Source organism: Propithecus coquereli, unplaced genomic scaffold, assembly GCF_000956105.1.
Source record: "Propithecus coquereli isolate 6110/MARCELLA unplaced genomic scaffold, Pcoq_1.0 Scaffold84, whole genome shotgun sequence".
Taxonomy (NCBI): domain Eukaryota; kingdom Metazoa; phylum Chordata; class Mammalia; order Primates; family Indriidae; genus Propithecus; species Propithecus coquereli.
The window spans coordinates 41,630-65,606 of NW_012154618.1; the positions used below are offsets into that span (position 1 = coordinate 41,630).

Here is a 23,977-nt window from a genome sequence, read left to right on the forward strand (position 1 = left end):
GGCCAGCCTAGATATGAGGGGTGGAGAAATCGATTCCACTTCTTAAAGAGAGGAGCTGCAAAGAATGTGTGGCTATTTTTTTTTTTTTTTTTGAGACAGAGTCTGACTCGTGCCCGGGCTAGAGTGCCGTGGCTTCAGCCTAGCTCACAGCAACCTCAAACTCCTGGGCTCAAGTGATCCTACTGCCTCAGCCTCCCAAGTAGCTGGGACTACAGGCATGCACCACCATGTATTTTTAATTAATAAAATGAGCTTGACTCAAATGTTAAAAGTACAAACTTTAAAAAACTATCTTGTGTTTTAAAACTACTTGCAGGTTAGATCTTTTCACCTTTTAATACTTTCTGTGAGCGCATAATGATTGTCTTATGCTTTAATATTATTCGTGTGTTGTGCTACAACATGTGTCTCTATAAGTGATAAACAGAGGAATGATGTTTGTATATGGAAAAGTTGTGTTGACTCATTTGCAATTTTCCCAGTATGTTTGTGTTTTGATAGATCAGGATGTACTTTCTCTTGATTAAAGAGTAATATATGAAAAAAAAAAAAAAAAAAAACTATAGAGGCAACTTCCTTTAGTGCAAGTCAGGGCTATTTTAGTGTCTTTCCACGCCCTTAAGCTCTATGGGGCAGCTGAGAGGGCAGCTGAAGTTGCTGCAAAGGCATTGCCCTGTAAGAAAACAATGGGTGCAGGTGACACCCTGCATGTGTTTTGAATTTTGATGAGAATGGTCCTCTACAAAGTGAGTGCCCCTATTACTGTTTTTGGAAACATTCTGGTAACAAGGTCCCACAGGTGTTGAGTGATGTGCACCAGCTCTGTTTTTCCCTGTGAATCCTGTTATTTTTAGGGTGTGGTTTTGCAGAATGCGAAGATTTTCAGGAAAATTTACTGCATTACAGCAGAATGGCTTGTGCAGATGCTCCTTGACTTGCGATAGAGTTATGTCTGTTGTAAAGCTGAAAGTATCCTAAGTCGAACCATCCTAAGTCAAGGACTATCTGTGTTTATGTTCGATGTGGGATGAGTGTCCATTTAAAACTATTTCCTCTGATATTGGGGGTGTGGAGCCTCAAATGACTCGGCCGACAGGAAGAGCCTCTGGTCACTTCTCTCGTCTTTACCTCTTTTCTGAGTATACTAACTGAGCTTCTGAGACCGCTTTACTTCCCAGGTGTTTGCCTACTCATTGTTTTTTTTTTTTTTTTTTTACTACATTCTAATTTTAATGTCAGAAAACTGAGTCTGCAGGAGGGTAGTAATTTCTGCAGGATGAAGCTCCTGTTAGCACCCCGAGATTGCAGAGGGAAGTGGGTTTTGCCAGGGTTCTTTGCTTCCTATAAACTGGCAGTTAAATGATGTTCCTTATTGCCTCCTATTTTTTGTGAACCAAACCCTGTGGTCTTGTTGGTTTCTTGGTGACTAGTGGCAGTGGGTCCTGTACCCAGGCTCCCGGCTCTGTTTGGGCCACAGAAGATGCAGGCGTTTGGGCTCAGGCCTGCCAACTGAGGCTTCAGGCTGGCCTCTCTTTGTTTGTCCCCCAGGTTTCCTTGGGCCAAAGGCTAAATTCCTCTGGTCATTTCCTTCCTTTCTTTTTCTTTTCTCATTGTCCTTGAGGGGCCTTCTCTGCAGGTTTGGATAGGAAACTGTCTACAGCACAAACATCAGGCACGTGAAAGTCATTGTCAGAAAACAGCTCTTGGAGTGGCACCTACAGCCAAATGGGACCCAGGTTGTAAATATCTGGGCTGGGCCCACCCTCTTGTTTTACAGATAAGCAAACTGAGGCCAGGATGGGAAGGAGGTTGCCCTGGAACACTTGGCACAGCCAGGATAAGAACCCAGGTCTGCTGACCCCCGCTGCACACCTTCCAGGGAACTCAGAGATGGCCTCAGAACCCTTCTCCACACAGCAGTCCAGCCGGCCACTCCCAACCAGTCAGAAATGGCACCAAGATCATTAGTAAATTAATGACTTGTCCCTCCCTGCAGGAGTAGCATGTTAAGAAAGTGTTTGAAGAATGCTTAACGTAAAGGAACCGAGTGCCAAATCAAACTGCTGTGAATGACAGACTCCGCAGCAGCCGAACCCCAGGCCCAGTTCCTTGCACGCTCCCGCACTTGACATTGGTACTTGCCCAGCTTCCTGAGCCTTGGCTCTTAGGAGAATGTCTGTTTTTAAAAGGGCATGAATTAGAGCTTTTGGTTGCAGGTAACTAAACCTTCTCTAGCTAGGGGATCCTGGGATGGCTCCCAGAACGTAAACCTGCTGCCAGGCCTAGGAGGGGAAGTGTCAGGAGCCTGGCAGTTCTCTTTCCCCCATCCCTCACTCTGCTTTGCCCTGATTGCCACCCACCCTTCCTCCCTGCAGGCCCAATTTATGTGCTCCCCATCTTTAGGGCAAATGTGGCCCCCCACATTGAAGTGACAAGTTCTGGTTATAAAAAAGGTCTGCTGTCTGTTTTTCTGTCTTTCTCTCCCAAAGCCAGATTCCCATAGGAGGCCCCTAGGCTCAGGTGTGATTAGGACCTGACCCTGAAATAGTCACGCCTGGTCAGAGGAAGGGTTACCTTGCTGGGAGAAGGGAGTTGGGTGGGCGCATTGTCTGGTGCTCAGAGAGTAATTGTCTCCTCTAGATACTCGCAGTACTGGTAACCGAGCGAGCCCTGTGCAGTAAATGCTTTTTCGGTGAGGGATGGACATACATGGAGAAGAAATGGGCAACCTGTTGGAAATTTTGCTCTTTTGTTCTTTCTTGGAGACAATTACTTCCTCCCGTATACGTACTTCATGCTGCTTGGGGTAACGGACCACTGGGTCCCTCCTGTGAGAATAAGGACAGACCTGTGGCATGTTCCCCTGGTGCATGCTGGGCTGTGGTCAGTCCACGTGGCTACTGGCCCCCTTTGGAGGGAACATGGGCATCAGGTTAGGTGCTGGTTTCCCTGGGCCAGCAGTTAGCAGCAGAAGGGACCTGTCTGTCATTCACCTAAAGATGCCAAGTTCATCATCCCATACATTTGCTTCAGCGCCAGTTCTGTCTAAGCACAAGGACTGACTCAAGGACCCTCCATGGAAGGCCTGAGTGGCCGGTGGGAGGGCCTGTTGCGGATGTATCATTGCCTGAGTCCACCAAGGCCCACACAGCGGGACACTGGAGCAGACCTCAGGAACAGGGCTGCTCGGAGGAGCCCGGCCACACCCTGGGAGCACACTGTTTCCTCCCTGCCCCAGCTCCTCAGCTTCTGCCCCAGGAAATGCTGGGAGGATAGGAGTCGTGTTTGGCCAGGCCTGGGGACACTGGGTGGGCCCAGTTCTTTCATGGCCAGGTTCCTGGGGCTGCACAGATGCCCTTAAAAGGCCCACAGCCCACAGCCTGGGTCTTCCTGTCTTAGACCAGCTGTGGCAAGATATCTTTGAAGGTATTAGTGGCAGTCCGTCCCTTGGGGTCAGCCTCTGGTAGTTTTGGCCAGGACACTTGCGAGGACAGGTGATGGGTAGGCAGGGTTGGGGAGGGGAGTCCCCCGGGGCCAGGCAGTCCCTGAGGACAGCACCTAGAAGATGGGATGGGGCGTGAGGGACTCCAGGCCACCTTTGTGGGCAGTAAGACAGAGTGGGCTTTGGAACCAGACAGTGCTTGCTTCAAATCTTGGTGTCACCTCTTACAAACTGTGTGGCCTCACCTCAGGCAAGCCATTTAGCTTCTCTGGGCCTTAATTAAGTGTAAAAAGCACTCAATACCGGTGCTTGGCAGCTGGTGTTGGATGGGCACTTGGTGGAGTGAAATGGGCATAGCTCACTTAGAAAGTCCTGGCCTGCGTCCTGGCTCCTACACTTGACCTTGACCCGAGCAAGTTACTCAGCCTCTCTTAACCCCTGGGACCTCATCTGAAAAATGTAGGTAACAGCACCTTATGGGATGATCCTGACAATTCCATGAGGTCAAGTATATAAAGAATTTTCCCTGTACTCAAAATGTGTGCAGTCCATGTTAGGTGTTATCTTTATTATTTAAAGCACCCACTGGGCACACACTAGGTGCTCAGAAATGTCAGATCAGGGAGTGGAGCCGGCTAAGCAGGTGGGGCTCCCTGCCGGGGAGATTTTTTTAAAGATAAGTTTATTGAGGTCTAAGTTGCATAAGATAAAACTCACACTTTTTAGGTGCAGTACCTTGAGTTTTGACAAATATATATAGTCATGTACCACCACATCAATACATAGACTATTTCCAACTTGGGAGGATTTTGTCAGAGAATTTTGCGTGCAGGAGGACCCCAGTTGGTTTGTGGAGGACCTCAGGTGGTGGGGAACCCCTACACTTGGACCGTGCATGCTGGTCCTCAGGGCTCCACTCATTGATAGGATCCCAGCCTGTACCCTGGGGCTCTTACCAGCCGGGGGTTGGGGGTGGATTTTACTGCTTGGTAAACGCAAGCATCTTGGAACCACCAAATTAGTGGGGATCTCAGCAGTTTCTGTGCAGCCTTGGGTCTTATCCATCATTAGCACATTAGTTAGTGAGACTTAGATTATCAGAGTGAGAAATGGTTAAAGCTGGAGGGTGGAGGTGAGGGCTTTCTGTGTTCCATAAGCCAACCTCTTGATTTTCTAGATAAAGAAACAGAATCCCAGGAAGTGACAGTGAGCCTCAGGGTACACCCGTGAACAATGGGGCCATGCTGTTCCTCAGAGCCAGCTAAGACTCTGGCTGTCTGGGCGGGAGACTGGGGATGGGCAGGGGGCTGAGGACAGGAACACTGGGGTGGCAGCACCCAGCGTGGGCCTGGTGGTTCAAGGGGACTGTGGGTAGTAGGGGATTGTCTGCCCAAGGGCACCAGCCTTTTGGGGGGCACTCCTAAGGAGGGTGGTGGACAGTGGTACCAAAGACCCAGCAAGGACCTCAGACTGCTGGGGCTGGTGGGTCCCTGCCAGGCTGGACTCAGGGGAGAGCACTGGGAGTGTGTGTCTGTGTGTGTTTACATGTGCACACATAACTACTCATGAGCATGTATGTGTGGGGAGACAGGGAGTGTGAGAGATGGGGAGGAGAGGAGGAAGAGAGGAAGGAAGAGGCTGAGGTGTTAGAAGCTTCTGGTAGACCTTCCCATGGGGTTTGTACAGTTTATTCACAAGTACCCACAAGGACATGGCTGGTCATGGATGCTAATTCTGCCCCAACGCCACACTCCTGGGGCCATCAGTGAACATCCACTGCTAAGATCCCACAGTGCTGCATGTCGGCGGACAGAGCCTGAGGTTCTTGGGGAAGAAGGCCAGACAGTGGGATGGGATTTATTAAGGAACCATAGGAATGTCAGAGTTCACTGGGTCCTACGTGGCTTATTTTTTGTATCTAGACCTTGTATGTTGAATGAATATTTACCTTGAAAACCAGACTTCCTCACTGAGTTGCATTATGAAAACAGAGTCGTATTCCCGCAGAATAAGGCCCTAAGATAGCACACAAACGTGCAGAAGAATGCAGCTGGGGTCCTTTTAAGATTCTTCACCTCCCAAAATCTTAGTGTGGGGGGACGGGGGAGGGAGGAGCCACTTGCTGTTGAAATATTAGCAGTGAGGCTGAAATAAACTGCAAAATACAAGTGCAGAAGTCAAAAATACACTTACAGCAGCAGCGGGATGGCCTGCTCACCCTGCCTCTCACTGGGGCGTAGTCAGGGTTCTGTGCCCCCAGATAGCAGCCGCCACCTCCTCCTCCCAGCAGAGCTCCTGTCTTGCCATTGCCACCTCCCTCCCCAGCCCCGTGCTCCTAACTGGTTTCTTCCTCAGAGAGAACGGGTAAGCCCCTTTCCATTTGTGAATGCGTAGGGTTCATGGCGCCCTCCCCTGCCTGCCTCCCCCTCCTCCCAGGGCCCAGAGCCTGCCGGGGGCCATACAGTCATCCCACACATCTGCCATGCACAGCCCCAGGCGAGTTCCCAAACTTGGCGACTGAACCCCAGGACTCTGACCCAATGTTAATGATTAAAGACACGGGCACTGCCAGTCGGAGAGGTGGGGGCCCAGCAGGAGGCCTGGGACCCAAGCAGAGGGCTCCTCACCTTGCAAGGGGGCAAGATTTCTGCCTCAGCACTGAGAGTGGCTCACTTCAGGCAGGGCATGACATTTGGGGAGCTTTGGGGCATGAAGTGTTGAAGCCAGAAGCAGCATCCATAAAGTGTAGCTCCTGGGGCCTGGAGGCGGCTGACAATGGAGAGTTGGAGAGCTCCCTTCCGGGCAGGATTCCTCTCTGGGATGCAACGTGGTATCATGGGACCAGCTCAAGTCCTGGGTTTGAGTTTCAGCTCTGCTGTTTACTCACTGTGAGGCTTTGGGCAGACCTTGAGACCTCCCTGAGCCTCTGTTTCCTCCTCTGGAGGATAGAGATGAGGAATAGAGCCCACACCATGGTGTCACTGGGGAGACTTGCTGGGCAGAGTTGACCCTCAGGGTTCGGGGGCCAGGCGGTCACTGGGAGCCAATGGAGGCTGAAGGTCCTAGTACGGGAGACGGAGGAGCAGGCAAGGACCTTGGGCAGAGTCTGGGCTCTGGGCAGCCGGGCACCCAGTGAGGCACGGGAAGTGACAGGTGAAAGCCAACATCACACTGCTCACTCCACCCACCAGCCGTCCCCTCTGCCGCACGCTATCCTGGGCAGGCATTGGGTAAAACCAAGACAAGACAACTTTGGTTCTCATGACAGAGGCATTGCATGTTCCTTATAGAAAATATAAATAACGAAAAGGAAGAAAGGAGGAAAGAGCCAGGACCCCACACCCAGTCGCAGCCCCTGTTAACCTCTCGACGTGGAGCCTTCCAGACTTGCCAGGCAAACAGAGACAAGCTCGCAGATGGCCTTTCACAAAGTCCAGCACCATGGGCTGGGGGCGTTTCCCTCTCATAGCAAGAGGGCCCTATTGCTGCTGTCACAAATTATTACCAATTTAGTAACTTAAAACCAGACAGATTTGTTCTTCTACAGTTCTGGAGGCCAGAAGTCTGAAATGGGTCTCACTGGGCTAAAATCAAGTGTCAGCAGGCTGCGTTCCTTCCAGAGTCTCCACAGGAGAAAGCCTTCCCTTGCCGTTTCCAGCTGCTGGGGGCCCTGCCTTCCTTGGCTCGTGGCCCCTTCCACCCTCCGCAGAGCCAGCAGCAGGGCATCTTCCAGTCTCTCTCTGACCCTGACTGTCCTGCCTCTCTCTTTCACCTGCAAGGACCCCTGGGATTGACATCGGGTCCACGCAGGTCATCCAGATAATCTCCGCATCTCAAGGCCCTTACCTTGATCACACCCGCAAAGTCCCGCTTGCTGTGTAAGGGAACGTACTGTGTCCCCTAAGGAACATGCTAAGGCATGGACAGTGTCTGAGTCTGTTCAGGCTGCTGTAAGAAAACACCATAAGCTGGGTGGTTTGTAGACAACAGAAATTTATTTCTGACAGTTCTGGAGGCTGAGAAGTCTAAGATTAAGGTGCTGGTGAATTCGGTGACTGGTGAGGGTTTGTTGTTGTAGAACTAAGGCCTTGGGGCAGAGTCGTGTCGGCGACAGGGCTGGTGAGGGCAGAACGGGATGTCACCCTGGTACCCTAACTCTGGGTCCTCAAACCCATCCCCCACCTGGAAGAGCAGCTTGGGGCTGTGCCTGTTTGGAGGGCGCCCTGGAGGGTCAGCTCCTCCCATGCAAAGGACAGCGGGGCCTTTCTCCCTGTAGACGGTATACAAGACAGGCCTAGGGGGTGGCAGATGGCTTCCCAGATGGCAGAGAAGACAGCCCAGATGGTGCAGGGGTTTGCATGGGGGCAGTAATGGTGAGGGGGCAATGGTTAGGGTCAGTGGAGGTATCTGATTGGTTAAAAAGTTGGATCTGACGTGAAGGGCAATAGAGAGCTACAGTAGGTGCTTGAGGCTAGGGGTGACGTGATGAAATTTGTGGTCCTGATGTGATCCAGGGGGCCAGCCTGAAGGCAGCGAATCCAGCTGGGAGGGCATAAGGCCTCTGGGAAGCTCTTCACGCCACGCCACTCTGCCTTTGCTCACGCTGTTCCCTTGACCTGGTGTTCCCCTCCCCCTCTTGTTCACTCAGCAAACCTGCCCTTCCAGAAGCTAGTCAAGCGTCACCTGCCTGGGGCTGCTTCCACCTTCCGTCCTTCAGTGGCACTTATCGCAGTGTCTAATAAAGAGTCCGTGTGCAAAATAGAATTTTACGGTGATTTTAATTACAATGCTGTTAATATTCAATTTAATAGTCAAATTGTTTTAAATAATAATAACTTGTTTTGGCCTGAAAACTCATATTCAGATTCTCATGAATTAAATACATGCATGATGCATGTCTACTGACTGCAGCCCAGCCGAGACGGGCAGAGGAGGACGTGGGCCAGCCACACAGGGCGTGCGGGAGACAGGCCCTGGTTGGTCCCACTGACTAGCTCTCAGGGTAATGCTGCCCGTTTCCTGATGCATGTTTAGCTTCTTGTTCACTAACCCAGAATGTCCTCAGCGTTGTGTCCACGCCCTTCAGGACCCTCCCAGACTACGTCTGTGCAGAGAGCGAGAGGCAGGGACACCAGGCCTGCACAGGTGTCCCTGGGACCAGCTCCCACTTTCCCAAGTCTGAAGCATTCCTGCGGACACCTCCCAGCATGCGGTCAGCACCCCAGGCACAGACATTCCTGGCTCCATGGGGGTGTGCCTGCGAGGGGTCAGGCTGGTCACTCTGTGACTGTCCGGAGCATTCCTCTCTGCAGAGGAGATGGCCGCTGATGGATTGAGTTCCAGACGGAGCTGTTAAAGATAACGCTGATGTCAGAGAAGCTGTCCTTGCATACCATCAGGCTTAATGAAGTGGGCAGGTCTGCACCCCAGGAGGGACAGGCCTGTGGGACAGCAGCAGCGAAAGGCCAGAGACAGACCACCCTGACGAGACCTCCTCCCTGGGCCTGTGCTTGGGCAGTTGTCCATCCGTGCACTGGGTGAGGGTGCAAAGTCCCATTCCCTGGACCTGAGCACTGCAGGGACTGGAGTGTCGGGGCTGGAACGAGGGGTCCTGGGAGGCCACGTGTCCTCAAGCCCCTCCTGTGTGCATAACACATACGCACCAGGGTATGTGAGCAACCATGGTGAGTCTGAATATTTTGGCAGCTGGGGCCATCTGTAGGGCCTCCCCATGCCCTCTAAACATGATACGTATGTTATTTCCTGGAGTTCACATGGGTTTGAGGTCTGCTGTCCCCACCTCAGCTCAGGAAAGGATTTGAAGGGACTCATATTTGTGTTTTGATGTGGAGGTGGGGGAGGAGGGAGTGGCGATTAGGAGCTCGTAGCTTGTTTGCTCTTATCCTGCTATAGTCATTCACACCAGGGTTTTTGTTTTGTTTTTAGTGAGGTTGATTTAAGTTCAGATTTAAAAGCTCATGAAAATTTGGTGGTCAGTGTTTGCCTTTCTGGGCCAGGAGCTGGGCTGAGTACAGTGTGAAAAGGGCGAGGGTGGGGGGTGCTCTGCTTGGCCTTAGGTGGGCCATGGGATGCTCTGGGTGCCCCTCTGGGTCCCTTGGCTTGGAGTTTCTCCCCCTGCTCTGTGGAAGAGCCTGGGGAGGTAAACCCCATCCCCGGGAAAGTGACTTTCCGTGGCCTATAGATTCCTTGGGAAACGACTGAGCAAATTCAGTCCTCAGGAGGAATTATCCATTCAGTGTTCTTTGTTTTGATCTCCCTTTCCTGCTCTGGAAGTTAGATGTTCTATTTCATCTCCTTTTGAGAGCAGTTACTCTTGAAATTTTACCACGTGTACTTAACTTAGCAAAGTCTAAGGTTAATCAATAGCTTAACCCAGTTTAATTCTTTCTTGTAAGAATAGAAGTCTATCCTTGAAGATTTTGTATTAAAAAAGGAAGAAGTTATTAGGGATTTTTAACTTACAAGGTCTTAAAAAAATCTCTGAAAGGACTTTTACTTGCTCTCCTTTCTCCTGATGTGGAAGTCTTTGCTCACCACGCCAGGAACGTGCTGTGTACAGTGCCGGGGCTGTGTGTTGTGAGCCGGGCATTGGCCCCTGGGGGAGTCCCCGCATTCTGGGCAGCTCCTATAATGCTTTCCTCCAGGCTGCAGTGGGCAGTCCTGGCGCGTGCTCCTCAAGGGCTCTTTGGGGCCTCTTCTGGCATTGGCCTTCTCTTTTGCTTTGTCTTCTGGAAGCAGCATTTGGTCAGGCAGGTTCCTGAATACCTCCTAGTCCCAGGGCCCTGGCTAGCTGTAGCTGGCACATGCACACAGTCACACAGCAGATGTTTTAATGCTGGTGCAGTTTGCCCTCCTGACAGAGGCAGGGCTAGTTATGGCTGCAGGTTTTTAGGCACCTTCTCCTGCCATTTATTCCAGAATACCTTGAACTGCTTATCCGTTGTGGGAAGAGCACCTGCAAGTCCTCAGCCCACAGTGCCCTATCAGGATGACACGCCTGGCCCTTGGGAGTAGCCAGGCCCTTCCGCTCTGGCCAGCTGGCTTCAGAGTGTCTAGAGGAAAAGTGTCTAGGGGAAAAGTGAAAGTCACTACGGTGCCGTTCCCGCTCTGTGCCTGGGTTCTTATGTTGCCAAAGAACAGGGTGTCTAGGAGATGGCAGTGCCAGCTGTTGCCCCAGCCCTGGTCAGACAGTCTGAAGTCAGCAGCTAGATTCACCACTGAACAAGTCCCGTGAGAGCTGTTGCCAACTCTGCCAGGCAGGGAGGGAGGGAGGGAGCAGTGCTCAGGGTGGGTAGGGGTGGCTGTGTCCATTCCCAGAGGGGTGCTGTACTCCTGCCCTAGGTGGCATGGTGGCAGTTTTCCTTACAAAGCTGATTCTACCAGTTCTTTGATTTTATTTATTTATTTAATCTTTTTTTCTAGAGACAGAGTCTCGCTATGTTGCTCAGGCTGGCCTTGAACTCCTGGGCTCAAGCAATCCTCCTGCCTCAGCCTCCCCAGTAGCTGGGATTATAGAAGCATGAGCCACCATGCCTGGCTTGATTTTTTTTTATTGAGATATAATTCATATATCGTACGATTCGCCATGTTATAGTACACAATTCAGTGGTTTTTAGTATTCACAGGATTGTGCGACTGTCACCACTATCAAGTTCCAGAACATTTTTATCACCCTGAAAAGCTACCCATACCCATTAGCAATCACTCTCCATTTCTACTTCCTCTAAAGCTCTTTAATTTTTCACTGCTCTTTTCTCAGCAGCAGTTGGACTAATTTTGTGATGATGATAGTGATGGTAATGATAATAATAAATAACAAAATAACATCTATGATTTATTGGGTGCTTGCCACACACCAGGTTTTATAGGTATTTATTTCATTTATTCTTAATAGCACTCCTATAAAATATATCACCATCCTCCTCCTCCTCCCATTTTCCTGGTGAGAAAACTGAGGCTCTGAGAAGTTAAGTAGCCCACCCAGTGGCGTGCATCTGGGAAGTGGCCATGCCGGGATTTGAGATCAGGCTTCCCTGACTCTGAATTTGTATCTCTCACCTCTGTGCTATCAATATGTGCATCCCTGCCTTGGTCTTTGGATCTGAAGAATTATGGCTTTCAAAATGGACACAGCTGGTCAGCGGTGCAGCCCAGGGAAGAATGAGCCATAGAGTCTCATGAGCCTGGAGGCGGAGACAGCCGGCTGGGACTTGGGAATGCCCTGTGATGGTGACCTCCTGACTTCCGCCACATTATTTGCTCCTCTGTGAAATGGGGATTTACATCTATCTCATGGACGCATCTGCCATGAAAAATGGTGCCGCGGAGGTGTTCAGCACAGAGCTCTGACTGCAGCTGGGGGGCTGCTGACTGATGGTGTGGGCTTCTTTCTTAACTTTTGGGCTTCATTTTCTCATCCATAGGATGGAAATAATGACGGTACTTCACAGCGACCTCACTCACCAAGCAGCAGGATTTCATGAGATGCACCCGCAAAGCTCAGAGTCGGCATGGCACACTCATTCAGCGAGTGCTATGATAGCTTTCCTGATAGGTTTTTGGGCTTACACATTGCTAATAATTTCAAGTTAATAATCTGAGTCTGAATAACCTTGCAAAAGAGCCTAAAGTAAGAAATATACACAAATATCTGACGCCATGAGGGAATTCAGAAAGTGGTGGGAGGGGCGGCATTTATCTCAGAGGGCTCTCACGCATTGCCTCCTTTGTTCACTGAAACATGGCGACAGAGGCCCTGAGAACACCAACTCTCACTCCACAGAGGGAGAAGGTGGGCCAGAGAGAGGGGAGGCAGCTTCCCCAGGCCCACGAGCATCCATACCTCCACCTTCTCCGCCCGCCAACCCAGTGCTCCTCCTCCTCTTCGGGAGACATTTGGCTTTCCTTTTGCTCCTCTAAGACCAACAGCCAAAGAGCCAACTCTGGCTTTGCTCCTGTTCCAAAGCCGTCCTGGTTCTCAGGAGACATACCCTTGGCCCTGCAGCCCCAGCTGGCTGCCTGGCCTGACCCCTCTGCTTGCCCCAAAGCCAAGGCCAACCTGGGGCCTGAGCATGGAGTATACCCTGCCTGCACCCTTGACCCCCCCAGGAACACCTCCCCAACCCCCCACCTTTCGGGAGGACTCAGAGCTTGTGCTTGTAGTACCAAGGGTCACAGGGTGACATGTGACATCAGTATTTCAGCTCACCATTCCTCTCTGGGGTAAGAACCACAGGAAGATGCCAAGGCCTTCACTGAGACTCCTTGCCCTTCTTGTATGACATTGGGATCTTAGCAAGCCTGAAGGACAAAGCAAAATGGGCATGTCATGGTCCTTTAAGTGGTACTGCCACTCTGTAGGGGTAGCTCCCCTGTTTCTCAGATGTGGAGGGGCCCAGAAGCGGGTGGAGGACAACCCCCTGCCTCCTCTGAGGTCCCAGGTTTACATAGAAGGTCCAAAGTCTAGGAGCTATCAGCTGATTACCTGGATTACCTGCTGATTACCCCTATATCTGAGGCCTGGCTGGACATCTGTTTTGTCATCTGCAAGGGGGCCAGGTGGTACCTGCTGAAATTCAGACTCCTTCAGACTGTTTCAGTTTATTTGGCCCAACAGCCTCAGCCCCAGAGAAGCCAGCTGGCTGTGTACCTTGTCACCCACCCTGAGACCCAAAGCCTTCCCAAGCCTTCCAAGACCACGTGTATAGGTTCACATGAACTCATTCTTACTGGTTTGTTCATTCATTTGACAAATACATATGGGCCAGGTGCTCTGATTGGTAGAGTGTAAGAAAAACACTGTCTTGCCCTCCTGTAGCTGCCATGGAACTGGCACATTAAAATCACAGCTTTTTTATCATGTAAAAATTTAAAACATAGAAAAGCAGAGCAAATAATGTACTGAATCCCCATGGATCTGTCACCAGTTTCAATCATTATCACCTCGTAGCTAAACTTATTTAATCTCTGCCCCTCCCCTCTCATTATTTTGATGTAAATCCCAGGAATCATATTGTTTCATCTGTAAACATTTCAGAATGTATCCCTAGAAGACAAGGGCTCTTTTTTTTTTTTTTGAGACAGAGTCTCTCTCTTTTGCCCGGGTTAGAGTGAGTGCCGTGGCGTCAGCCTAGCTCACAGCAACCTCAAACTCCTCGGCTCAAGCGATCCTCCTGCCTCAGCCTCCCGAGTAGCTGGGACTACAGGCATGTGCCACCATGCCCGGCTAATTTTTCTATATATTTTTAGTTGTCCGATTAATTTCTTTCTATTTTTAGTAGAGACGGGGTCTCGCTCTTGCTCAGGCTGGTTTCGAACTCCTGAGCTCAAACAATCGGCCTGTCTCGGCCTCCCAGAGAGCTAGGATTACAGACGTGAGCCGCCGCACCCGGCCGATAAGGGCTCTTTTAAAATTTTATAACTACACTGTTAATAATAATTCCTTAACACTATCAATATTGGGATCGGTGTTTACATTTCTAATTACCTCATAAATGTAACATTTTTTGATTATTTGAATTAGGAGCCAATAAAGGTCCACATGTTGCAGTTACTGGAGTTGATATGTGTTTTTAGTCTCTTAAACTACAGCAGCTGGTCTGGGGCAGAGCCTGGTTGGCCTGGGAACTCATTACAAAATGCAAATTCTCTGCCAGCCTCAGACCTACTGGATTGGAAGCTCTGGCGGTGGGGCCAGTAATCCGTGTTGTAACAAGCCCCCAGGGGATTCCGATGCGATGGGCATCAGAGTTTGAGAACCTCTGGTCTATAGGTTTCGCCTCCTTTCCTGTCTATTTTCCTTGGGATTATTTATTGGAGACTTGCTGTTATCTTGTAGCGGTGCCCCTCATCTTGCCAGTTGACCATCAGGTGCCCATTAACAAGTTCCTCTGGCCTCTGCACTGAGGGAGCTGAGAAGGCTCTCCTCTCTCAAATAGAGGGGGCTGACTTTTAGAGGTGTGGGTCCCCAGGGATGATTCAGAGTTGGCTTGCTGTAGAAGTGGGGTGCACTCCAGGCAGGGGAACAGCATGCGCAAAGGCTTGGAGGCTGGATCAAGCACAGGTGCTCCACAGATGGGAAGGTTTGGTATGGCCAGGGATGGGGGCAGTGGAGAGAGAAGAGGCCACAGAGGAAGGCGGGTGGACTTGGAAGGGCCCAGGTGCTGCAGTGTGTGGGACTTTGTCCTGTGGAGGGTGGGCAGGGGAAGACGCTGACAAGGTTGAGTTGAGTAATGCAAGCAGACCTCATTTATGGCTGTGACTGCAGGGTGAGTGTGGCTTGGAGGGGCGCAGGCCTGGGACAGGGAGACTAAAGGGTCAGAAGGATCTGGACCAAGGCTGTGGTGGTGACTTTGCAGAGGAGAGAATAAGTGTGAGAAATGCCAGGAAGTAGGAACGACAGGGCTTGGGGATGGAATGAGAAGGGAGAATGTCCAGGACATCTCCCACCTGGGGCCAATGGTGCTTCCACTGGGGACAGCAGTGTCTGAGAAGAGAGGCACATCTGGGTGATTTAAGAGCTAATCCCACATTGTTGGAGGTGACTCAGCATGTGTGTTACTAATTCCCAGCTCAGGGGAGTCGATGCCTCAATTGGCAAAGACCTTACGGGCTCTCCAAGCCTGTGAATAGTCACCGAATCCACTTTTGGGCACACATAGAAACATCTACTCATCCACCCACCATACATCCATCATCCAACATTTTTTGAGTGTCTGTGACATATCAGGAGCTGAGTAGTCAGACATGATGTAAGACATGGTCCTGCCCAGGTGAACAGAAGCATGTGAGTATCGCGTATGGGGTGATCTGGTGAAGTCCTCCATATGCTGCAAGGTTGTTGAGTACAATTCATGAAAATTAGGAAAACTGTTGGTTTAGAAAGTATTTCCTCACCTCTTTCAGCAGTTGCCTGGGCACACACAGACACGAGGTGGAGGCCCACGAACCAGTGCGTGAACCTGCCCTTAGGAGAGAGAATGTGGACCACCCCCACTGACTGTCTGGGGTTGCAGGGACTTGGGGATTTCTCTGTCTCTGGGGAAACCCAGCTGCCCCAGTCTCTCTCACTGGGACGTCTCATCTCCTGGACCATCCAGGGAGACAGGACAGGTCATGGGAAGATGCTGCCCAGTGTCAGGATGGGCCTGGTGCACCGCCCCTCCCCCCCACTCGGCCTGGGCTTGGTGCTGTGGTCTCTGCCACGGTAAATGCTCATTTCCATAATTATTATTTAGCATTTGGAGAGTGGTTATTTTACACTCGGTGTTCTTTGTAGTGAGAGGGTCTCCCGGTTCATACCAATAAAATTTCCATTTACTCTGGACATCAACCACGGTGATTAAAAAAAAAAAAGCCCATAAATTATTTACTGAAATGGAAGTTCAGCTTATGGTAATAATGCATTAGTTCAGCTAGCCTTGAAGCCTGTTATAGGGTAATAAAAGATTTTTTATTTTCCTTCTTAAAAGATATTTGCCAGTAACCTACACATGACCTTGAGCTCATCAATTTTCAAAGATGACACTGCAGAGAGGGTGGATAAGGACACAAAGAAAGAGCTTTTTATCAAATAGCCTGATTTTAGGCAATTGTCAGCAAAGACCTGTCGTCTCACAGCCAGTAAGAGAAAAAGAAATTAAAAAAATACATATATATTGCATCTTTTAAATCATAAGGAACAGACCTTGAAAATCCTTTTGAAATTGGTCATTTATTTGATAGATACATAAATCCAAAAGCTAACAACAAGGACTATTTGGAGAAGTTAGCATGTCACTATTGTTGAGACCACCTGTCACATGTTACGTGAGCCTGGGACCTCGTGGAATAAAGTCAGCCCTATGGCTCTGTCTTTGTCTTTAAAAATGTTGTATTTATGGAGCAGGATTGATTTTATGTGTCTGAGAAAGTCTACGATTCTGCTCACGGCCATTTGCTGACTAACGTCTCCAGCAGAGAAGGGCAACAAGCAAGTTCATGAATTATGGTTCTCCTTGAGGTTCTCTTCCAAGACTATTTTTTATTTTAGGAACGTCTGCTTTGATTAAGGCCATTAGAGCTGGGAGCAAATAAAAATGTGTCTGAATTTTATGTGTGTTGCATTTTAAAGCAGGAACCCAGATGAAGCCTGTATTTTAATTCTTATACTACTAAGGCAAGTGATGAGGATTAAATTAACAAGTTAAACTAGTTCCTCCTCAACTACCTGCTTTGGGGTTCTAAAACAATCCTATGGCAGGAGACTCTTTGGTCAAATAATTTATTTATCTGTTCTCTACATTGCTGCAAAAATATTTTCATTTATTTACATACCCCCTTTTTGGGCAAAAATGCTTTAACGTGTTGGGGTGGGAGGGTTCCAGGTTTATGAATGAACCTATAACCACCCTTGTCAACTTATTTTTATATTCACTAAACAAAAAGATTGTCTGTACAGTAACCATACAAGACCTAAGTGATGTTAAATTATCTGTAACAAAGGTGATCTGGTGATTAATTTTTGTTTGTTCACTAGAAAGCTCCAGCGTGTCTTCCCTCCTCAGTTGAACCACGGTTTTGTGGCTGGTTTTGTGGCTGGGAGCTAGCATTCGTGAAACAGTCAGTGTTTCCCTGATTCTGTGATGTGAAATCATCGAATCCCTCTGTGTAACAGGACTTCAGGGTCACTAAGTCTTGAAGTGGAAGACGCTTTGAGTGGTCTTTATTTAATCCGGTTGGAACAGTGCAGTAGGTAGTTCTTAAAACTCCCAGCCCCTTTCCGCTCTGCCCTTGGTCACATTTCCTGATAGAGCATTTTCCTTTAATCTCTCTCTCAGCACTCTCCCTTCCCTACCTCCACAGAAGGGTCTGAATTTTCTCTTCTCTGGCTTCCTTTCTTTCTTCCAAGCCGTTCTTTGCATCGAGGTGTTGGCTTCGCCTTTCTCTTCTGTTCCTAGTGTGCCGAAGCCAACCTGTGGGTGCGGAACTGGGCTATCCCGTGCGTGGAAGTCACCCCAGGGGAGATGTTGCAGGAGCTTTCCAGAAGTAGCACAGGCAGAGCCCCAGTAGATGACATTTGGTATTGCTTACGTGGACAATGGCCTCCGTATAAGTGATAGCAGGACACGTAGCATATGCCTTGTACACAGAGACGTTCCGTGTATCAACTCTCTCCCGTTGTCTATTAGCTTGTATCTGTCAAATATCCATGAAATTAACAGACCATATTCCATTGACCCTTTTGTGTTTATTCCTAATCATTTACCTATTGAATGAACGATCTCAAGCCTTGTTGGGAATATTCGCACACCAGAATTAAGCTCCTTGCACCCCTCAGGTGATAAGTAAGGTAGGCTTTTCCATATTCTTTTTCCGGAGAATTTTTGAGCACCACTTTGACATTATAAGTTAAGTAGTGAAATAAAAAAATATTAGTGTTTTTCTACAGGCTTTGTAATTTCCTGTGCTGGGTTGATGGACATTAACTGGTGAATTATGTTCGATTTGGAATGTGTAGATATATAGATGTTGGTGTGCATGATGCGAAAGTATCTATGAAAATGTTACTCTTCCATACCTTCTATGCAGATCAATTTGAAGTCACACAATGTAGCTACATTGTAATTTCTGGTGGAGAAAGTGCGTGGAGTTCAGTCGCCTCTAGGCCTGGCTGAGTGATAGGCAAGTCAAATGATTTGTATAAACTGTCCCAGTTGCAGTCGGGGAGGGAAGTTCAGGCAGAACCCAAAAATCCTTGGTTCTTGCCCTCAGAGTATCCCGGAGTCCCCTGAGGGCTCACGGCATGTGTTCAATGTGTGGCCTGACCCGGGCTATTTTGCAAATCAGTGGGACGGCCCAGGACATGCTCTGAGAAGGGCTGAGTGATGGGATAATTAGAACCAAGCAGCAGCGGGGTGGATAGTTTGTCTACAGATAATAGCTTGTTTGCTAATTGCCAACACCAGATTTTCTAGGCAATTAGACACTTGATTTCTTCCAAGACCGTCTGTGCAAATGTGGACACATGGCCTCAGGCCTTCCAGGTAGCAGGTGGGGAGGGTGGCTCCTGCTGCATCTCTCTGCAGGCTGCCCAAGAGCCGTGGGCAGGGAGGATCTCTGTCAACAGGTGGAAGGACCATCTTGCTGGATCCCCTAGTGGAGAGGCAGAGTTCCCCCTGCCTTCGTGGAAGGGGGTGGCTTTGTGCTGGGAGATTAGCAAAGATGGTGGAGTTTAGCACGCTGGTCAGGAACTGAGCTACTTCTCCATTCTCTTTTCAAGAGCAGTGGGCCTTGGGTGCTAACAGGAATCAGAAATAGCTCCCCCTCCCAGATGAGCAAGTTGATTTTTTTAAATAACATGTTTTTATCATGGTATGTATAACATAAAATTTGCCACTTTAACCATTATTAAGTGTATAATTCAGTGGCATGAATTATATTTCCAATGTTGTGCAACCACCACCACTATCTATTTCTGAAACTTTTTATTACCCCTAACAGAAACGTTGTACTCATGAAGCAAGAACTCTCCATTCCTCCCTCCCTCCAGCCCCCGGTAACCTCTAATCTACTTTCTGTCTCTGTGAATTTGCCTATTCTGGATATTTCACATACAACATTTTTCCTTTTGTGTCCAGCTATTTCACTTGGTGTCATGGTTACTAGGTTCACCCTGGCTGTAGTGTGTATAAGAATGTCATTCCTTTTTATGACTGAATACTATTCCATGCTATGGTTATGCCACGTTTTGTTTATCCACTCATTTGTTGATAGACACTTGGATAGTTTCTACCTTTTGGTTTTTGTGAATAATGCTGCAGTGAACATTCACGTACAAGTATCTCTTTGATTTCCTGTTTTCAGTTCTTCTGGGCGGAGACCTGGGGGTGGAATTGCTGGGTTGTATGGTAATGCTATACTTGACTTTTCGAGGAACTGCCAGACTGTTTTCCACAGCAGCTGCCCCATTTTACATTCCCACTAGCACTGCACAAGGGTTCCAATTTCTTCAAATCCTTGCCAACACTTGTTATTTTCCTTTTTAAAAAATTACAGCCATCTCAGAGGGTCTGAAGTGGTATCTCCTTGTGGTTTTGATTTACATTTCTCTAAAGACCAGTGATGTGGAACATCTTTTCATGTGCTTACTGACCATTTGTGTATCTTCTTTGGGGAAATGTCTATTGGAGTCCTTTGCCCAGTGAGCTGATTTTGTGCCTGTCATTACTGGGCTACACATCTCTGTCCCTGAGGTTGGAACTGAGCCTCCCCAGGAGGAGTGAGGCCGCAAGCCTGCAGAGAGGGAAGCGGCTATGCAGACGCGAGGCTTCACATTCTCTCTCGCGTGACTCATTTCATTCCCTCAGCCTGTTTGGTACCCGCTGTGATGATGCTGCTGGAGTTCTCACCAAGCAGAAAAAGAAATCAGCAAGGGCCTGGGATTAACCTAAAGTGATTTAGCAGAAGAGGCAGATGGAGCCACTGCTCGTGCTTGCCTAGGAGGAGACAGGCCTTTCTCAGACACCTCAAACCCTCTGTGTTTCCTTGACCACAAGTATTGTTTTAGAAGATTACCCACTTTTACCTATAGCAGGTATAAGAATACGCACTCAACAGAGCAGCGCGTGCAGAGCACCTGGGTGGTGCCTGGGGTTCACAGGTGCCCAGGGTCCGGCCATCCTGTCCACGGCGGGAACATGCCGTTCTTGCTGGGCAGCGGGCAGGGAGAGCACTGAGGAGCATTCCAGCACTGACCAGGGAGAGTGTGACTTCCTTGGGGTCCCACTCCCGGGAGGAGGAGGACCCCTGGGCACTGGGAAGGCTTCAGAACAAATGCTATGCCTGAATAATGGTGACAGCAGCAGGGCAGTGGACAGAACGGTGTCCTGCTGCTGAGCTGTTGGCCCTTCTCCCAATTGACCTGGTGCCCGTTGTGGGGCCCCGTCTGCAGGGGCTGGGAATGCTAATCCATCTGCCTTTTTGCTGTGGTTTTTCTTGTTGAATGTCCAGAACCTTCAGTATCACTGAAGAGAGATGAGTTCACCACGCTCTGGCATCCACTAGGCAAGGACACTCTTTTCAGAAGTTGTGCTCCTGCCCTATGTTCCTAGGATAGGGGTGGTTAATCTTTGGGGAGAGTGTCCTACACCCCTTGGGGAACCTGAGGGCTGTGGATACTCTTCCAAGAAAATGCACACAAAAATTGCACCTAATCTCAGGTTCTGCTAGTCCATCGTGGAGCCCAGGTGAAGAGCTGACTCCACAGAGGCTGCAGCCAGGAGCTAGGGGCTTTTGGGGACTGAGCAGCATCTCCTACTTAGCAGGGGCAGGTGGCACAGAGAGGCCTGGTGGTCGCTGGGGAAAAGGAATATCTCATTTGGTCAAGTTCTAAATATCAAATACAAGGGCGTGCTGGAACGATGTCCCCGCCATCCTGGCGGGGGTTGGGCCTTGCCCATCGGTGAGGGGGCTCTCCAGAGGCAACAGTGCCAGGCCACTCAGCCCTCATTTCTGCTCCCAGGATCAGCCTATGCCACTTCTAAGGGGTGGACTTTGTCTTTCTTTTCAGAAACGGCTCCCACATCTGCATATTCATCTCCAGCGCGGAGTCTTGGGGACACAGGAATAACGCCTCTGTCCCCTTCCCATATCGTGGTAAGAATTATGGTGTGTGTGTGTGCGTGTGTGTGTGCGTGTGTGTGTGTGCGTGCACGGACAAGTGCTAACTGTACTTTCTGGGTCTGATCTCACAGTTCAGGCTGCTGGGCAGCCCCTCCCCTTTGCTGGGTGGAGGCTAAATTGACCTGGGATGAGCCACATGAGCCCTGCCAAGCCCCTTCCCCACTTTGGGCCTGAAAAGCCTTCCATGGTGTGGCTGGTGCTTCTGGAGCTGTGGGAGGGTCGTGGGGACAGGCAGGGTGGGAACAGCCCTTAAAGGCTCAGGGCTCAGAGGCTGCGCGGCATCCTCTTAGAAGGAAGCAGCCATTAAGACTGCACTTAACCGCCCTGTCGGGTAGAGGGGCTGGGGAGGGGGCGGTTGCTCCCACCACTCCCTGTGCTGTGAGAGGAGATGGGTGTTGTGGGAGCTGTCCGAAGTGGTGCACACGTGGCCCACCCGAGAGCGATCCCTGGAGGAGAGAGCAGCTCTGCATGAGCTCAGAGTCACAAAGAAGACCCGACTCTGTTGAGAACTTGGGAGCCACCACTAGGTAGGGTGCCAACTCGTCCTGGCTTCCTGGAACTGTCCTGCTTTACACCAAGAGTCCTGGGGAACCCCTCAGTCCTGGACACACTGGGAGGGTTCGTCCCCTGGGGCCAGGTCCTATGGTTGTCAAACTGCACCCTGAGGGCACCCTGTGAGAGCCTCAGGGTGTGTGGGGAAGGAGGGCAGTGGGAGGAGAGGCCAGACAGGTGGCGTTCTCACCCCCACTTTAACCAAGACAGGACAAATCCAAAATTTGTTAGTTTTATAATGGGAGAACTCCCTCAGAGTTCTGTGGGAATTAAAAAGAAAAAAATCTACACTGCTTAAAAAAAAAAACGATTTGGAAATATGGCATGGCCTGACCAAGCGACTTGCCAGATGAGGAAAGGCCCTGGGCCCGGAGGGGATGGGCTCAGGGGGTCTGCAGTTGGTGCCGTGGGATCGGGCACGGTCCCGGGATGCCCAGCCCTGTTCACGGGCACGGAATGCTGGCACGGGTGGAGTGGTCACCCGGGAGGTACAAGGGACACAGCTGGCAAAGTGCTTAGGCGGGGATGGGCGGTCTGCATGGGGATGTGGGGAGGGTGGGTTCTGCGGGGGGCGGGGGTGTCTACTCGGGGAAGTACTGGCGCCAGCCCTGAGGGCAGAGTTTCCGCAGTCGGGTGCGCGTACGGGTTGACAGGGAAGTGGGCACGCTCGCTGCAGGCAGGTGCCCTCGCCCTCCACTCGGGCGCCTCCATTTCTCCCTGAACCTCTCCGGTGAGGAGGCCTGCCCTCTCCCAGGGCTCACCAGATGGCAGACTTGAGCTGGGACATGGAATGTCCTTCTGTCTGCAGTGCGTACACACCTTGGCAGGGTGGAACCACCCAGGGTGTCTTCCCGAGGGCTAGGCCCAGTCCGCAGCCCCAGTGCTTCTCTGTGTGTCTGCAGAACGATGCCGACCCCGACGTCTCGGAACAGCAGTCATTTCTCGTGGTGGTGGCCATCGACTTTGGGACCACGTCCAGTGGCTACGCCTACAGCTTCACCAAGGAGCCAGAATGCATCCACGTGATGAGGCGAGTGCTGTGGGTGGGGAGGAGCACGTCGCTGGTGCCAGTCACTGCACCTGTGGGGACTCAGGGGCAGGATTAGGCAATGAGCCGGGGAATGGCACTGAGGAGGAGGACCCAGGATTCTAGTCCAGCTGGGCCCAAACTGACTGCGCTGATTGGAGCAGGCCATTTCCGACGTCTGGGCTCTGGGTTCCTGGTCTATAAAAGCATTAGTTTAATTCTGATTTGGTTGGTGTGGGGAGGGGCCGGGCACTATGTCTGAAGCCTGGCCCAGGTGAAAGGCGTAGACCCATGGAGTGTCTGTAATGGAGGTGACCCAGGTGCCAGCTCAGCCACTTCCTGCATGACCTTAGGCAATTGCTGAACCTGCTAAATCTCAGTTTCCGCACCTGTGAAATGGGGATAATAACAGTACCTGCCTGATAGTATGCAGGGTCAATGAGTCAAGTGCTTAGTGCATAGTGAAGTGTAAGCAGGGAAGGCTCCCGTTCTTTCTGGTGAAGAGAAGTCATGGGGTAATGGTAGGCAGAGCAGAAAGCAGTGTGGGGTGAATCTCAGCCAAGTGGCCCTAAAGGCAGAGTTGCCCTGGGCCTCCTGGGAGGCCCTCTGTGCCAGACCCTCCCTTCCCTCCCGTGCACAGAGCGGGCCCTCACCCCCACCCTCCCATGGGATCCAGTGTCCATGAGGACTCTGGTCTGTCCTGGCGCTGATGTCAGCTCTCCCAGTCATGACCTTCCTGCAGAGTCTGTGGCCCCTCAAAGCTTCGGAAACCTGGGATCTATCACCCCAATTTTCCAACTGCAGAGGATGACTTTGAAGATACGTTGTCATTGGCTTTGCAATTCCTTCCGCTGAGTAATCGGGGAATTTATTGTTGCTCCCATAGTAAGATTTCAGGTATTTTTATGAAGCGGTGTGTAAAACACAAGTCATAATAAAAGTGACCCCCACCCCAATCATGGTTTAGGCCCCACCTTTCCCCTTGAAAACAAGATGTGACTCAGCCCGAGGCCATTTAAGAGGGTCCAGAGACCCCTGGCTGACGTCTCGTCAGGAAATAATGAAAAGCCAGCTCTGTATCAGCAAACCCTGATGACAGTATAGCCCCCAGGGTTCAGTTGCCACTAGGATGCTACCTCCAGTTAGCCAGACAGATGCTGCGAGGGTCTGTGCCGCCGTCAGAGACCCCTGAGCTGGAAAACCCTGGTGGAAGAGAACATGCTATTAAAAGCTAGACTCAGTGTTGGGCAGCTTCTACATTGTTGTTCTAAGAA

At 50.3% G+C, this 23,977-nt stretch overlaps 1 protein-coding gene across 1 annotated transcript in view; it reads left to right on the forward strand.

The window, feature by feature from the left end:
* The window catches only part of HSPA12A (heat shock 70kDa protein 12A), a 69,049-nt gene that overhangs the window by 15,979 nt on the left and 29,093 nt on the right, over positions 1-23,977 (forward strand). The window contains exons 5-6 of the mRNA XM_012663869.1: positions 21,012-21,097; positions 22,579-22,706. Of these exons, the coding sequence (XP_012519323.1) occupies positions 21,012-21,097; positions 22,579-22,706 (214 nt within the window). The remainder of the gene's footprint in view (positions 1-21,011; positions 21,098-22,578; positions 22,707-23,977) is intronic.